The 18,484-nt window shown below is 26.2% G+C and overlaps 2 protein-coding genes across 2 annotated transcripts in view; both read left to right on the top strand.

The window, feature by feature from the left end:
* The window catches only part of LOC127284564 (major facilitator superfamily domain-containing protein 12-like), a 376,445-nt gene that overhangs the window by 56,668 nt on the left and 301,293 nt on the right, over positions 1-18,484 (top strand). The window lies entirely within an intron of this gene.
* On the top strand, positions 14,015-15,447 carry LOC127284576 (uncharacterized). Its single transcript, XM_051310087.1, has 3 exons — positions 14,015-14,229; positions 14,792-15,068; positions 15,144-15,447. Exons 1-3 carry the CDS (start codon positions 14,048-14,050, stop codon positions 15,390-15,392), a joined length of 708 nt encoding a protein of 235 aa, XP_051166044.1. The 5' UTR covers positions 14,015-14,047; the 3' UTR covers positions 15,393-15,447.

Genomic DNA, 18,484 nt, shown 5'->3' with positions numbered 1-18,484 from the left:
GGTTTCTTTATTTTATTGGATTTAGACTATTCAATATTGTGTAACCAATGATTTTTTAATGATGCTGAATGTTAAAAAAAATCAATTAATTAAATCAAAGTTACAAGAGGGAAGACTCGAATAAATTGTTTGTTGGGCGCCAGTCCTTTCTTGAGACAAAATAAAAATAATTAAATAATTAAGGGACAAAAGAATTAAATTGATTAAATAGATTAAATAAATTTTTTTTTAATCATTGAATTAGTCTGGAAAAATACACAAGGCCACCAGGCAAACTATTTTAGAGACTGTCAAATTCAACAATTAAATCAAAATTATTCTTGATTGTTAAATTAGTCTGAAGAGTACACACGGCCACCAGGCTTTTACTCAAAGAAATGATTCAAAATTCAAATTAAATTAAAATAGTCTTCCTTTTACTCGGCCTGCCGCCATATTCGAAAAGATTTAATTTTTAAATTAAATAAAACATGAGATTTTCTGAACAAAAGGTTTATAAATTTCTTTATTTTAAATTTTTGAACATGATAAAAATTTGAGTCAAGACTCGATATAATAGAAAAAAAATAATTACTTATTCTTTCTTTTTAAAAGAATAAGGATTCTTTAATTCGAGGAATGGAAAAGGGGATTAAATTGAAATGGATACAATAATTATTATTAAATGAATGACATTTCAATCAATTTTGAAATAAAAATTATAAATTAAATTTAGAGAATTAAATTCATTCTTAAATAATTCCAAAATCAATAAAATAATCAATTAAATTTAAAAGAAATCATTTTAAATTAAATTAAATTGAAATTCTAAATTAAATTAAATTTATATTTAAAGAAAATTAAATTTAGATCTAAAGAAAATTAAATTCATTATTAAAAATTCAAACAAATAAATAATTTTGAGATATCATTCATAACTGGGAAAATAAAATTTTACCAGAGAATTCCAGAATCAATATTTTATCAAAATGGCTGATGGCAACGAATATCTCCAATGATTAATTCTAAATAATTCCTCCTTTTTATTAAATCAATCTCCTTATTTTTGATACTTCCTTCTTTTATTTATTTCCTTTTTTTTATTTTAATTATAAACGATTTTTATATTAATATTTTCCGATTGAGATCCAAAAATCAAATTAAATTAAATGATAAAATAAAGCGTCTAGCTTACACGAAATCACATTAAAGAATGAATAAAAAAGACGTTGTTTGTTTTCTCCTAGGAGATTTTCGTTACCAACCAAAAAAAATGAATACCTATCTAAAAAAAAAATAAAAAGATCGGGACAAAAAAGAAAGTTTGACGGTCGGTAAAAAAGATTTTCATCTATATCTTGGCGCTGATTGGTCCAAACTGACTAAGAGCGAAATTCAAATTTCATAATAAATCTTGTTGACAAAAATTGTTTTCTTGAATAATAATACTTCTTCTTGATTAACGATTTTAATACGTTAATCCGACGCAAGATGGTAAATCCTTAATTCTTCTCCAATATAAATATTAATGAATTCGGAATTAATATTGAAATTTACAAAGATAATGCCACACTCAAGTAAACATTTTCAAACTTCAAATTGACATAAATCCAAAACATCAAATATTTTATATGGGCTTTGGCTACCCGTAGCAATAGAAGTTTTAAATAGTAATTTAAAAATATAAAGAAGCCTTCCAAAAATCATAATAATCTCGAGTGTTTCGCCAGGAAACGAAGTCAATAATATTCTCTGGGTGATATTTGTATAAAACGTGAAAATACTTGGCATCTCTCAATTATCCAATTAATGGGTACATCGGAAGTGAATATTCAAGAATCCAAATTTTTAATAATAAAAATATATCCAAATAATCAATAATAAACTTCAAAATATCCAATTATTGATGACATCAAAATTGAGGTTAGGTTGACCATTAAAAATATTCAATATAATCAATTTTTCTCAAAGTTTTTCTAAAATCTTGATATTTTCTTAATTTTTTGTTCTGTTGAATGTTGGCTCGAAAATACATAAATTAAAAGGGATTACAGATATTAATTCTTAATATTAAATTATTATTAAATAAGATTTTTCCATTTCTCGAATCCATAATGTGATTTCGTCTAGTAAATTTTTGATATTGAAATATCTTTTAAGGGAATAATAAACAAAGTTATTTAATATATTGAAAAAAATAAATAAACCTTTGTGATTTGTAAAATTGTAAATTTTACAACGTCACAATTGATATATCAAGTATTAACAACATGTTTTGAACATTTTCTAAATATCAATTATTGCATTAAAATTCGTCTGAACTAAAATCTGAGATTTAACCAATTTTCTTCAGATGATCATCAATTTCTTGGTCAATAAGCTTCGTTTTTCGTATATAATTACGTACCATTATGTATATCAACATAAAAAGAACAATTAAACATTTTTTTATAATTTGCAGTCGCATTAGCAGGATATTATCAAGCCGTTATAGCTCTAACTATCCTTGCCTCATGAGCCCATATTTCAGTTTTTTCTAAATTTTAAGGAACGACGTTAATTAATTAGAAAATAAATACGATATTCGTGTTCAGCAGGAAATTTTACTCCGGAAAACACTTACGAAAATAAATATTCGGAAGCACTAATATAGAAAACAGTATGATAAACACTACGTTGACATTTTAGCAAAACAGACTTTTTACAAAAATAAACTCCTGACTTCGCAAATGGTGGCAGATCGACTTCCAATTTTTACTATCATCTATTGGTGTCAAGACGCAAATATACCATGAATGACGCGAATTTTGAGCAAGCCGATTTTTAGGTATTAAAATAGAACCAAATAACAATTTAGTACCTAAAGTTGGTATTAAATTAATACCTTTCGTTTTACAGTGATCCTCCCCTAAATACATTTTTTTCCGTTGAGAAATTATATAATATTATTTCAGGATAAAAATTACTGCCTTGTTTGATTAACTTCTTTGAATTAATAAACTTGGGCTTAATGAAAATTCGACATGCACTGGTTTATCTCTCTCTCTGTATTACAAATGCAGAAATAAATTAAAAAAAAGAATCTTCCACCTTATAGACAATATTTTAATCAAATATACACAAGGGTTTTTTTTCAAATGAATCGAAAACAAGCATTGTAATCAAGATTTTCCATGAAATATTTAAATATTGATCCTGTGGTTTACCTTCATGGGTCTCGTAGATCTAGTGCATATAGAACAATAGAAAAATTTTCATGGCAAAAAAAATGATTAAATATTCCATATATCGTTTGATTATTAAACATTTTTTTTAATATATAGGTATAGGCATTTACCTTTATTTTTTTTAAATTTTTTTAATAATTTGTTTATGTTAAATAAATTCATAAATTCTTGTTGAATTAATTGTTGAATAATAGGGAATAATAATTCTAAATATAATTTTCTTATGGGACAGGGAATGTCAAAAAAATTTTATTTTATTTTATAATTTTGTTAAAAAAATTTAAAGATTATATATATATCTATAGATATGTATGTGAAGTTATATGTGCACTGTCAGGAGAAGCTGAGAATCACCTTGTTACTGTTATCTCCTGGAATAGACAGATCTGTCCAAAACATTTTGCAATTAGTTCCACAAGATAACGACATCAATTTCTCTCTCTCGAAAGTTACAAGACGTGGGCAGTTTGGTGCTAGGAAGACGCTAACGACAACCTCACTGTCCGGTCCACTTGTTCAATCAATTAATAGCGTTACCATTGACCATCGAGTTAATCAATTAAGACCGTTCATTCGATGACTAATGGTAATTTCGATTCAGCGATATATATATATATATATATATATATATATATATATATATATTTATTTGATAATAGTCAAGTAATCAAGTATTTGAATCAAATAAATTTTTTTTCATCTGGAATAATATTTTAAATTTAAATCCCATTTGAAAAAATACAAAAAAATTTAAAATATTATTCCAAAGAAAAAAATTTATTTGATTCAAATACTTCATTACTTGACTATTATCAAATAAATATTTACTTAAACCAAATAATTTTCACTTGATTTAAATAGTATTTCAACCAATTATTTCTGTGTTTGAAATAAATACCATTTAATTGATTCAAATAATAATTATTTGATACAAATAAATATTTATTATTTGATAATAGTTAAGTAATCGAGTATTTGAATCACATAAATTTTGTTTTTCAGTGTAAAAAAATCTTATCAGTTTTTCTGAAGGTTATCAATATGATTCATTTGATTTGTTTTTATAACTTTTTATTACTTCCAATTTTAAAATACAAGTAGTAAAATATCGTTTTAGTCAGACAGAACTTCAGAAAGTATATATTCTTCAGTATTAGTAGTAAAAGGTACTTTTAGTCAGCCTTAAAGTAATTTCAGTAGTAAAAGTCTGTTTTAGTCAGACAATTTTAATTTTGTTCGCCGTGTAGGTAAAAGTAGTAAATGTCGTTTTCAGTCAGCGAAACTTTTTTACCACTTTCAATTTTGATTATAGTATAGTATAAGACAGTTGCAGTCAGACAAATCCTTGCCAAATGCCTGTAACTTTAGTGTCAGTAGTAAAAGTTCATTTTAGTCAGACAGACTGCGTCTTATATTCGTCCAATTTATGTAACAGTAGTAAAATTTCATTTTAGTCAAAAACACTGAAAAAAATTTGCTTCGCATTAATGACTATTAACCACAGCAACTTTAAATCTAGTCAGCGTAACCAAGCATCCTAGTCAATTCAGTTAAGTAGCTTGGTTAATATTGTCAAAGCCGATTTAGTAGAATTGACCCCTTGTTTTCTAGTTATATTAACTAAGGTGTTTGGTTAATATCGCATGTATCTATAGTCAATTTTGTAAAGTTTAATTAGTCAAATTGATTCTAGCCAATGCAACTAAGATACCTGGTTATTCTGATAAGCTTCCCTAGTCGTTCCGACTAATTGTCGAAATCAACTTTTGACCATGATTGCCTAGTGGGTTCCTGTCGTAACCAGGCAAATTAGTCAATTCCTGGTATACGGGGGTTATGAATTTTTTTCAGTGCTCAAATTCTCCTTATTTAAAAAGAAAAATTGCATCAAAATAAAAGAAATTTTTTTTTCAAATTTATCATTTTTACAGAATTTTTTTTTATCAAATAGTTATTTTCTCATGAAAAGTTCCTTGAAAATAATTTCTCATAATTTAGAAATAAATACCAGTTGCAATTAAATGGTTTCATTAACAGTAGTGTGCTTTACTTAAAGATTAAAACAGTTTCTTATTTAGAGACTTTCATTTTACGATAATAAAAAGAAGAAAAAAAATTTTAAAGACGATAAGTTCTTTAAAGGAAACTTTAAAAAAAGGATTAGATTGCCACTTGCAATAAATTAAAGTGTTTTATTGACAAAAAAAGTAATTTACGATTGTATTGTTGAATTACCTATTGATTCAGTGAACGATTGAAAATTACGAGTTTACGTGAAAAGTAAAAGTTCATTTCATTTTGTTGCACTTTTATATATATTGAACCAATTCCCTCTACAACTTTAGATTTAGTTGTATCACATATACCATATATGAGTGCAATTTTTTTTTATTTTTAAAAAGAAGCAATATTTTGTAATTCTTTTCACTATATTTCTATTTGAAGTTTAATATTAATACTGCGAGTTGTATGAAATTTCAGGAAATGTGGAATTCATCAAAAATTGAAAGAGTACTTTTGGCAATATAAAGCGTGTTTCGTTTTATTACTTGGAAAAAAATGCTTTTTTCGAGTTGAACAGATAAAATTAAAAAAATAGTGATCCGTTGGAAATGTGGGAATTAATTTTTGTTAAAATAATTTTATCGTTTCATGTTATTAGATAGTTTCTTTATATTTTTTATATCTTTAAAGTTGATTGTTAGATTTTTTAATATTCAAAAGAGAATATTTGTAACAATTATTGATTGTGTTCTTTTTTGAAACAAAATGATTCTATTGTTATTCTTCTTTTATAACAGAAATTTCTTTTAATGTACTTGTTTGTCGTTTTTATTATTGTATTCTATTTTCTTTTCACAGGAAACTTCTTCTTTTAGTTTAGCACGTATTTTTCATACAATGCTTCTTTTTCTTTATATTCTCTACTTGTTGCAATTTATTTTTTGTATACCTAAATAGTTTTTTTTTGCAAAAATGTTTTCAGCCATTACTAATTTTTGGCCATTTCTACCTTGTTTATTATTTGGGTTTTATGGTTATTGTTATATTCTATTCTTTTATGCTGAAACTTTAAAAAAGTTTGTACTTTTTATTTCACATTAGATACTTTTGCATCTACTCTCCTTTTTTAAAATGGATTTTCAAATTTCATCTAAAAGCATATCAGATTTTATTCTAAACATTGAATTTAGTTATAGGAATGAGTAATTAAAAATTTGATATAAATTTTTATTTTATATAAATAAACTTTATTTTATAAAAATTCTTTTTTACGAAAAAAATCTTCAATGAAAATTTTAAGGTTAGAATATTAGGTTGATGACATCAAAAATTTACCCTTAAGAAATCAATCGAGTTTCTAAGTAGGTTATAAATTTTTTTTTTTTTTTAATAAATCAAGAATACTTTCTCACGACTTTTATTCTTTCAATCTTTAAACTCGGAACACGTTTTCAGTATAAATTTTACGAAGAAAGTGGTTTGCTTTTACAGATATTACTCATTCTTTATTTCGCATGATGGTTCGCAATATTGTATTTAATAAATACTGGAATGATGAAAATATATTTAAATATTTAGAAAAAATCTGTGCACTTATTAAAAATTTATTCGTAAAGAAAGTAAAAAATTTATAGAATTCGAATTAATATTTGCACTCAGTAAAATATTTCTTTGAATCAAAGAAAATTGATATAGGGTCAAAGAAATACTTCGATTCAAAGAAACATTTTTCTGCACTGAAAAAAAAATTCTGGTTAGGGTATATTTAACATTACTTTCTAGTTATCAGAATTCTAGTTGAATTAACTAGAATTCTCGTTAAAATAACCAGAATTCTGGTTAACCTAACTAGAATCAAAATGTTAAATATACCCTAACCAGAATTCTGGTTATTCTAACTAGAATTTTTTTTCAGTGTGGGTCTGTTTTTTATTATTAAAAAGATATGATTGAAAAATAAATTTATTTGCATATAAAATGCAGGATTTTTTGGAAAATAATTTTTGTTATTAGCTATTGTTACAGAATTAGGAATTAAAAAAAAAAATTTCTCCCCTTGAAGAGATTTGAACGATCATTCTTTTTCTTTAAAGAAAAGCTTTTGAGTAATTTTCGATGTTACCGCAGATTATGTTAGGATTTGATGTCAGACAAGGGTTTAAAATTAACGAACTGACTTTATAGTAGTATACACTGAGCTTATGTAATTAATAATTGAGCTTTAACGGTACTAACAATTAAGCGGGTATTTTATCAGTCCACACTGCTTTCTACTCAATTCTCCTCTCTACTTATCTTGAAAATGCTTTGTGGCTTAGAATTAGATATAGTCACAAATGCAAAATACTGTATTTCGTTCACAGATTAATTATATTGTTAAATGGAATAGCATGTCAATCTAAAATTTAATTCAAACTGTTCAATTAAAATGTTTCCTTTTAATGAATCCATCAATATATACCCCTATCAATTGAAACATTGTGTTTGGAATCTCTGACATATTTTACTCTATTTATCACTAATACCTCGAAAATGATGCACAAAATTTATTCAATTATTATTTAATAATTTTTTTAGTTGTAAAATTATAAAAAATTGTTCTGAAAGAGATTTATTCCTCTCATTTTCCTTGATATTTTAAAAAGGGTAGAACTCAATCCGATTAATAGAACGGAAGATGTTTAAAATTTTTTGTTATTATTGCGAATCTCGTAAACAAACAAATATTTTAAGCTGAAATTTACGTTAAAGATTAGCCGAACTATATGTAAAAAAAATCCTAAAGTTTCATTGCAATCGGTTAATCTACTCCGTAAAAGTGAAAATTTCATCAGAAATTATTCAAAAAAATTAAACAGAAACAATTACAAAAATGATACAGAAACAGTTAAGAAAATTATGCAGAAATTATTTTTAAAAAATTATGTAAAATATTTTTGAATAGTAAATTTTGATTTTTGATAATATGATAATTATTATTGTCAAGACAGTTTATTATTTATATATTGATTTATAACTATTAATTCGCGTTGAAGATAACCCAAATCTCTATTGTGTATATACGTAAAGACAATCCTTCATGGATTTATTTTACATCATACATCATGGTAGGGAGGGATTTTCAAACTACCGCAGAATCCATCCATCAATTTATATAATCCGATTATCTATAACTTGCATTCGTCATCGATTGTATTCCAAAAGCATGTCGATCCCTGAGCAAGATCAATTGCGTTAACAGCATATCTATATAGATCGTATATATTGAAGTTGTTTATTGAATTTTTTTTTTTCAAAATCAGAATTTTTAATAAATATTCTAAATAAATTTTAACCTTCTAAAACAAACTGTAGAATAATATTCAATTTTTATATTTCCGTACACTAAAAAAAAATTATTTTATTCAAATAATCGGTTATTTGAATATTATTAAATAAATTTTTATTTGTATTAAGTATTTTATATTTTGTTTATTAATATTATTTATATTTATAGAATATAAAATTAATAATAATATATTATTACTCTCTAAATCTGAATTAGTAAAAATGTTTACTAATTTAAAATAGTAAACTTTTTTACTAATTCAGATTTAGAGAGTAATATTGTTATTATTATTATTATTTGAATATTTTATTTGTAAATGCAGAAATAATTGTTTTAAATAAAAATTATTTGGTTCAAGTAAATATTTATTTTATCGGTCGAGTAATCGATTATTTGAATAAAATAAATTTTTTTTCAGTGTAGCAATGATTATGATTCATTTGACAATGGGAATCTTATTGTAAATATTATCTTATAATATTTAGTTCAATCTATTTCCGTAGCAATAATTTAAATAAATTTGATAGTGAAAATCCAATTTTATGGAAATATTAATTAAGTTATAGAACAGAAAAAATTAGTAAATGTTTTTTCATCACAAATTAAGAATTAAAATAAAATCATTATTACTTACAAATTAAAAGTCGGTGCTATATAATATAATGTATCAGTAATTAAAAATAGAAAAATAATTGATAAGAATTTTATTGTCTCGTAAGTTATAATTTATTCGAATTAGTTGTTTGTGTGTTGAATAAATTAATGGATGTAGATTTTGGAATTTGATTATATAGGAAATAAAAATATAACATCTGATATTTATTAGTGATTGATTTATCTTGATAATTAATCTATTTATCATTATATTGCTTTAAATTATGTATCATTCTATATATATGCAGTTCAATTACTTGGTTTGTTTGACATGCCTCCATTTAGATAAATTATACTATATACGGATTGTGTTAGCATGCAGAATGAATTTGTATAACATATCAGTTTGTTGACAAGGTCTTTAATAAATTGTAAAAATCTTTTTTTAATTAGCTCTCAATCTTCTGTGAAATATACACAAAAATCCTCAAAATTCTAAAATATTGTTTTCTCAGGTCAATATTTAAACGAGAAAACTTGAGAAATATTTTCTTTTTTTTTTTGTTTTGGATTTAGTCGAAAAGAATTCAGAGTTGGCGCAGTGTCGTTTACAAATGGCTTGTTGGAAGAACACGCGAGGAAAGTAAAAAAAAAAAAAATGAAAGCATTATCTGCTTGCGACTCGTTTGTAAAATTCGTTATCTCGGTGACACTATGTTCATATTTATGAGAAAGAGTTTTAGCATATTCGAAATATAAATTATTTTTAGCAGTCTAAGTCAACTAGCCAATAAAATACTGCTTGGAGTTTATATACTTTATCTTTTTATACATATATATAGCTGTGTTATTCCCCTTCCAAAGCGCGAGCGCGTGATTCTGTATTGCCATCTGAATTATGCACGATTGGTGCCCGGGTGTATTTCCAAACTCCCTTTTGCCGTATGGGACGTTTTCATGCAAAACTGCCAAACTGCTACTTCCTTTTACAATGCAAATTTATCAATAAACAGTAACGGATCGATAATGGACGGGACTGTATATATATATGTATATATACCGCACACGCCCCATATATGGGGATACCTATTTCCTTTCGGAAATAATGCAATATTCAACGAACCTAGAATAAACAACTCTAATATAGTTCGGATTTCTTATACCGTACAGTATCGTGAGTCAATTGATGATATTCAATTGGGTTTAAAAAAATTTTTTTAAAGCTATTTATAGAAAATAATAACACATTTAAACAATTATTAATTAAATTATTTGAGATCAAATTTTTTCCCTCGCCGTAATTGAAACATTTTTAATATTTCCATTGGCTATAATTTCGGCAGGCAAAGTATCTTCAAAATACACGTAATTTTGGTCACCGAAATTGATACACCGAAACTGATAAAAACGCGCCGCAATAGAAAATTACGATATTAGTTTTAATTTCTCATATTTGTTTAAAGAATCGATTTTTATAAAGTTAAATATTTTTTTAACATTTAAATAACATAACCTTTTAGTTTAATAAGTCTTAAATTGAGTTTATACAATAGAAATGTCGAATTTTCTATTTCAAAGGTGTTTTGACTCAAATCGCGCCGCAATTAGTGCATTTACCCTACTTATAAAAGAAAATAATAAATTTCTCTTTTTTAAAACGTAAATAACTATAATTTCAAATGTTTTGAAATTTCTTTTAAAGAACACGATAAATATAACTTATTTGTTTTTATTTTTGGACGAGAAACTGAACAAATATAATTTTCTATATTATAATATCCGTGAGCATCCATGTTTATAACATTTAATATTTGGTTTTTGCTATCTTAAACCACGAACACAAACTACCTAAGCCTCGTGCATTTTGTTTCGGTGTAATTACAGGAGCAGATATTTTACTGTACTCGATTTTTTTTTTACTTATTCCGGTTAGGTAGCTAAAAGCTAAAATTCGGCCAATTACTAAAGAACCATTTTCTGATTTGATTCTGTAAACATTCAATGGCAAAGTTGCTATACTTCAGCATCAACTCCCGCGCTACATTTGAACAAGTGTTTAAAATTTTTACTTATATTAACATTTTTTGGTCTGATTTTCTTTAAATTTTTTAAGGTATTACACCATAATACCACAATATTACAAGTATTACACAGTATTACATGATATTACACAATAATACTTATTATTACAAGACATTACAAAATATTACAGGTATTACCGAGTATTACTAGGCAAGTGTACACTTGACTACCGGAGTAAATTCCCCCTCGACTCTCACTTATGGGTTCATACTACTTTACACGCTTGAAAATGAAGCTATTTTCTATAATTTTTTTTACGATTCCTAAGGATTATATTGATCTGCATTTTTTTTTAGTTCAATAAATACACTCTTTAACTTTATAAAAAACCTCATTTTATTCAAAAAATATTATTTGTTTATATATAATTTAACAATAATTTTAGATCTGCTAAAAATACCGATGCCAGTTGCGGGATTGATTTCTCAGGTTAGAAAAATCTAAAACACAAAATTCAAGTTGATTTATCTTCAGTAGGACTGCACCTATCGCCCGAACTCGAATTTTTAATTTTTATGCAAAAATAACAAAATGTCGGCAATTTAAAAATTTTTTTTCGAAAATTAAGGTTTTTTTTGGCAGTTTTAGGGTTTAAAAAAATAGTAAAAATGAATATTTTTTCATAATTCTAGTTCCGGCGATACCCACTTATGTGACGAAGATTTTCGTAAAAAAATTTTGAGAATCGGTCCAGTAGTTTCCGAGAAAAACATCCCGCGGTTGGCATCGGTATTTTTAGCAGGTCTAAAATTATTGTTCAATTATATATAAACAAATAATATTTTTTGAATAAAATGAGGTTTTTTATAAAGTTAAAGAGTGTATTTATTGAACTAAAAAAAAATGCAGATCAATATAATCCTTAGGAATCGTAAAAAAAAATATAGAAAATAGCTTCATTTTCAAGCGTGTAAAGTGGTATGAACCCTTATCCTCTCAAAACGAGAATATTTCCCTTTGCTAAAAACTACTTTTTTTGTAGCGTTTTGTTTATTTTCTGATGAAATCACACCCAGGGAAAAGATAAATATTTGCCTCTGAGACAAATAAATATTTATTTGTTTTATATAAATTTTATTTGCGCTAAATAAAATTTTATTTAAGTATGCTAAATAAATTTAATTTGCGACAAATAAAATTTTATTTGTGCTAATTAAATTTTTTTATTTAAAACAAAAAGTTATATATATTTTTATTTGCCTGAAATAAATGTGAATAAAATATTTCTCTGGATGTGTATAAAAATTAATTAAACAATAAGATGTTAGTTTTTAATAACAAGTTCTATATATGAAAAACATAAACTAAACAAAAATCATTTCTCAAATAAATATCGTTAAAAGAAAAAGTTGGAAGGTTATCAGAGAGAACGAAATTGGAAAAATTGCGATGCAAAATATTTGAACTGCTGAGAAAATATATCGAGAGACGGGTATAAGGGCATATATATATCCACGAAACTCGCGTATCATATCGAGTGAAAAATTACAAACTGCCTGCACAACTTTTTGATCTCTAGTGACCAGAGTTACAGATTCTTTAGTCTTTTTTTTTTTTTTTTTTTTTTAATTTTATACTGATTATTAAATCAAAACGGGATTGAAAATTCTTTTTGTTTATTTGCCTTTTCTTCTCTTATTGTAAAAAAGTAAAATTTTGATATTTACATGCAAACTTTTGCGTTTTTACAATTGCATTTATTTAGTTTGAATCAGAAAGAAACAAAAAAATCCTCTCTTCTACAGATTGTTTGCTTACAATGTTTGAAACTTCAATTATTCTAATTTGATATCTCACAATGGAGTCTAATGATTTTCATTGACGTTTTCCGTAAACAAGGGTTTTGCTTCTATATACTTTCTCCGCTATCCTTCTTTCGTTTCCATCCGACCGAGCTTAATTTTCTATTCATAAGATTCGTGGAGCGGGTTTCCGCTTAAAATTCGAGGTGAAATCCGATGAGAAATTAAGTTCCGAATTCAAATCGAATACGAATTGAAAGTTTACGAGGTCGATGACATATAAAAATATTTTTTTCCGAAAAATATCTGAGAATCTGTCATCACGTTATAACCCCTTCGTTTTTTACTTTTTTCGCCTCTCATGAGCTCGAAACTTAAAGTCTTCCCTTCCTTGAACAGACAGCAGAGATACCCTCGTCACGTCAAACCTTAGCATAGTTAGCATAATTTTATCATAACCAAGCACCTAGTTCTTTTTTTTTTCTTTTACTTCTTATTCAACCCAGCGCTTCTCTAGCACTAAAGTGTCGTCACCAGACTAACGAATTACGTGTGGTATTCTGCGAAGCGTACCAATCATTAAAAAAAAAATTAAAACTAAAAAGAGCACTTTGAAAAAAAAATATATATTTAAAACGTTGGCGAGAATTTTTTCCACTCTGCATAAAGGGGAGATATATATAGTAATTTATTAATTCGAGAGAACTTTTTTTTTATGTTTATTTACACAAATAGGAAAAAAATAGTAGTATCAAAATAATGACTATTAGAAAAATGATCCTAATTTTTTGCCACAAAATTTTGTGCAACTGAAAATAACAAGTTAATTTATTCTTAAAATGTAAAATTAGTTTCGAAAAATTTTGTATCAAAATAATAACGACACAAATAATTTGGAACCAATATATTAATAAATCGTATTACATCATATATGACGTAATTTGAATATATACATAATTCTCTTTATCATTTTATCGAATTTTTTCTTATCATAAAGGTATATAAATGAACGTAAAATTTGTTTCATTATTTAATTTTGTTTACTTTTGTTACAAAATATCACTTCCATTGTTTTATATAATAACCGAATAATGAAAATAACTCCATTGTTACACATCTGTTGTTTTTTGTATTTTAATTACAATTATGGAAATGCTATTGAACTTAATGAAGTAAAAAGTTATTTGGCAGATGTCAATAGTACAATGTGGAATATTGTTAAAAACTATGGGCTTTCAAATTTACCCGTACCAGATTATCAACTTCCATATAAGCAAGTATCATCTCATTATTGTTTTCCCATTAATATTTCATATTATATTATCTCTCGCTTGAATTCATTTTGCAATTCAATTAAATCAGCATACATATTTACCTCAAATTAAAGCTATATTATCTGTTATATCATATATTTCTCTTTCAGTTAACGTTTCGCTTATTGATTAATGTTCAATAATCATTGTTGCATTTTATATAAAGCAACTTTAATTTAATTCACAGTTCCTTCATTATTTTTTTTTGTTGGTAATTTCATACATAGACGGAAAAAATTAATTCAGTAGATTTTACAGAACTATCACGGAGTAGCGGATACAGCTCTTTACGAAACTGAGTGTTGTAAAATGTCACTAAATATTCAGGATAAACTTCAGAAATATTCAGTATAAACAATGAAATTTCTGTAGTTTATCCGAAAATATCCATCACATTTTACAAAACTCTGTTTCGTAAAGAGCTGTATCCGCTACTCCGTCACAGTTTTGTAAAATATACTGAATTAATTTTTTCCGTGTAGAATAATTAATTTTTAATAAATACATTTTTTGTTAATATAGTGTAAGTTGTTTTGGATATAAGTTGCTAGGATCTTTGTACTTAAAGGATGGATTTGCATTTGACTTTTCTAAATTTCTAGTAGACGAAAGAAAAATCGAACAAAGATTTATACCAATAAAAGAACCCAATCAGTATACTATTAAGGGAGTGATTGAAATTAAAAAAATGCAAATATTCCAAGATTTTAAATTCGAATTTCAAAATATAACAAATTATACAGATAAAGCAATTGGATCTGTTATCATTGAACCAGATATATTTACATTTTTATTTAATGTAAGAAAATGGGTATTTTATTTAAATTTTTCTCTCAATTTAAATTAATAATTATATACAAAAAATAATTTTTAGATTACAGTATCGTTTCCAAGTAAAGAGATAGTTGCAATAGTTGACAGTTTATCAGATATTAAACCTGGATTGAAATTTTATCCCAACAATGGATTAACACAAAGATTGCGTAAACAATTTTTTTATGAAGCTGCCAAAAAGAAAGAATTTGTTCTCGATAAATTAAGAATCGAATGGAAACCAATATTTGATACATTTTTAAAAGAAGCTGTAAAACAAGTGAATTTTCCCAAATTTAATATTGAATAAAATTGACAAAAAAGAGAGAATTTTTTTTCCTGAATAATGATAACTTTTTGTAGAATATTCACCATAGCAAGTTAGCGTCATTCCGATCTAACAACCTTCAATGTATAGAGTCAAATTCTCCTTTCTCGTTTTCTGCAATTGGCCACAATTTCGTTTCATTGCCATTTTTCCAGCAAACGCTGCGAAAGAAATTTTATTTATATGCCCTCGCGTGTAAACTCAAAATTGTCCGTAAATGTTTATTGAAGCGTTTAATGGCATATTCACTTTGGTGTTTTTATATCCTTCTCAATAAAAAAATGTCTTGTTGTTAGGCTATTATTACTATTATTATTATTATTATTATTATTATTATTATTTATAATAACAATGATAATAACACCAACAACAATTATTATTGTAATTAATTATATATACACAGAAAATTAAAAGGCATTAAAATAAGCTGCAACGCTTATTTTACTACCTTATAATTTTCTGTGTAACCCTTATTATTTTTCACTTTAATGATTAATTTTTTAAAGGCTTGCGTATATTAAAATTATTAAAATTTTATCTTACACTGAGGAAAATGTTTACTCAGAGCAACCAAAATTTGGTTGGGCCAACAAAAAAATTTGGTTGGTATTTAAGCAACCAAACTATTTGTTTGAGTCAACCAAAAAATTTGGTTGAGTGTTTTTTGTTGGCATAACAAAAATGTTTGGTTAGCTCAACCAAATTTTTTTTGTTAGGTCAACAAAAATGTTTGGTTGATCAAACAAACAGTTTTTTTTGTAAAATTAAAAATTTTATTCTACTTTATTTCTTTTTTTTTATCTTTTTTATTTATTTCATTATTTATTTATTATCAATTTAACATTGAATTTATATTTATCCAATTTAAATATTTGTGGACTTTGAAAAATCTCATCTCCGCCTGGGATCGAACCTCTCGATGGCTGGGTCTAAAAACATGATACATCGATTTGGCGTTGAAAAACATGATACGTCGGATTAGCGTCGGAAAACATGATACATCGTCGTTTGATTTGAAGAACATGACACGTCGAAAACGAAATTTTTTTTTCAAATTTCTGTTGGTACCACTGACCGCGAAATTTAAAATGTGTCAAATCTTTGAAACTGTTTTATGAAACAAATGATTTTGCTTCATAATATGTCAGTTTAAAGAAAAATTAGGTTAAATAGCTTCTTATATTATATTTAGATTGATAAAACCTGTGATTTTATAAATAATTCTATTTTATTATAAATATTTATATTGTAAATATTCTATTACAATTGGTGTTGTTTAAATACTTGTTTAAAGAGTAAATCATGGAGAGTAAGTAAAGTATATTTTTTAAAACACAATTATTAAATAAATTAAATTAACTTAGGTAAATTTTTTCTAGTAAACCCTCCAATTATTCATGTCCTGGAGGATTTGCCACCCATGACGTTATCTTATACAGCTGTAAAAGTAATTAATAATACAGACAACCACTTAAATACAGAAATTATTTCTAATGAAAAAGGTTACAAAATTGTTAACCTAGAAAACAAAGGCAATGAACAAATATCAAGTAAATAAATAAATCTCTGTGAAACAAATTTTTTAATTACAGATCTAGATTTGTAAAATCATTTACGTTCAAATTTTTTTTTAATTATAGCTTTTACAAATACAGTTAGTTAGTTTTAAGTTATTTTTGTTATTTGAGATATTATTTTTCAGAAAAGAAATTAATATTAAATAAAAAACATAAAGCTATATAATTTTGTGTTTTGTATTGTAATCCCGTTGATTTAAAACAAATTTCATGTAAAATATTCAAAATTATATGTGTATATTGCAAGATTTTACTTCTATTATTTTAATATCATCATATTATATTCTTAAAAAATTTAATATAATAAACCATTTTAAATTTCGCGGTCAGTGGTACCAACAGAAATTTGAAAAGAAAAATTTCGTTTTCGACATGTCATGTTTTTCAAATCAAACGACGATATGTCATGTTTTCCAACGCTAATCTGAGATATCATGTTTTTTCAACGCCAATTCGAGATATCATGTTTTTACGCCCAGCCATCGCTCTGTTTTAAAACTGAAGGTCGGGAGCACTGACCACTGGTCTACCAATCCTTGTGAGAAATTTAAACTAACTGTTCTCTTAAGCTATGAGCTGAGAGTGAATCAAATTATTTGGTTGTCGCAACCAAATTTTGGTTAGGAAAACAAACGATCATTTGGTTTTTTAGACCAAACTATTTTGTTGTGTTAACCAAATTATTTTGTTATCGTAACCGAATTTTGGTTGGAATTTAAAAATGTTCAACCAAATAATTTTGTTGGCCTAACCAAATGTTTGGTTGAGATAACTCTGCGACTTTGTTTCAGCCAACCAAAATTTCGTTACAAGAACCAAAATTGTCTAATCAAACAATTTTGTTGCAATCACTAAATTTTTTTTCTCAGTGTAATTTTGAGGTTATGTTAGTTTCTTGGTTAGGGGGATTTGAAATTATGTTTGTCGGATAAACCCAACGGTCTCACGACCTATGTCCTTGAATTTTGAGGTTATATTTGAACTAAGACGTTGAATCCTGGAATCCTATGCCCTAAAATTTTGAGGTTATGTTTGATCTCGGACCTTGAATCCTGGAAACTATGCCCTTGAATTTTAAGATAATCTTTGATCCATGACCTTGAATCCTGGAGACCTAGGACCTTGAATTTTGAGGTTATGTCCGTTTTAATACTAATATTAGTAGATATATGGGTCGTGCCACGTCAATTCGCTTGTGGGTTTGAGGCATGGAGTAGTATAAGGAGACCGAACGACGTACATTGAAAGTGGACCAAATTTTGGTAACCGCTTAATGTCATGAAAATACGTAATGGAACACAAGCGCTCTCGTGGGAAGTATGTAAACAGTGGGAAAAATTAGAAGTACGTTGAACATAACCCAAAAATACATCGCTCCTTATTTTTAAAACTTTTATAATGGCTGACTGTCCAGCTGAGTTTAACACAATCAGTGGCGCTAGTGTTCCATTACGTATTTTCATGACACTAAGCGGTTACCAAAATTTGGTCCACTTT

This window comes from Leptopilina boulardi, unplaced genomic scaffold, assembly GCF_019393585.1.
Source record: "Leptopilina boulardi isolate dan_hultmark-lab unplaced genomic scaffold, ZJU_Lbou_2.1 LbouV2_325, whole genome shotgun sequence".
Classification (NCBI taxonomy): domain Eukaryota; kingdom Metazoa; phylum Arthropoda; class Insecta; order Hymenoptera; family Figitidae; genus Leptopilina; species Leptopilina boulardi.
Note: the sequence above shows the minus strand (reverse complement) of the source record. Positions and strands in the feature narration are given on the sequence as shown.

What these genes read in the sequence shown, in the direction of transcription:
- LOC127284576 (XM_051310087.1), top strand. Translation starts at nt 14,048, where the DNA reads ATGAAAATAACTCCATTGTTACACATCTGTTGTTTTTTGTATTTTAAT. An exon ending in GATTATCAACTTCCATATAA is followed by an intron (nt 14,230 to 14,791) that starts GCAAGTATCATC and finishes TTGTTAATATAG; the next exon opens with TGTAAGTTGTTTTGGATATA. An exon ending in TATTTACATTTTTATTTAAT is followed by an intron (nt 15,069 to 15,143) that starts GTAAGAAAATGG and finishes AATAATTTTTAG; the next exon opens with ATTACAGTATCGTTTCCAAG.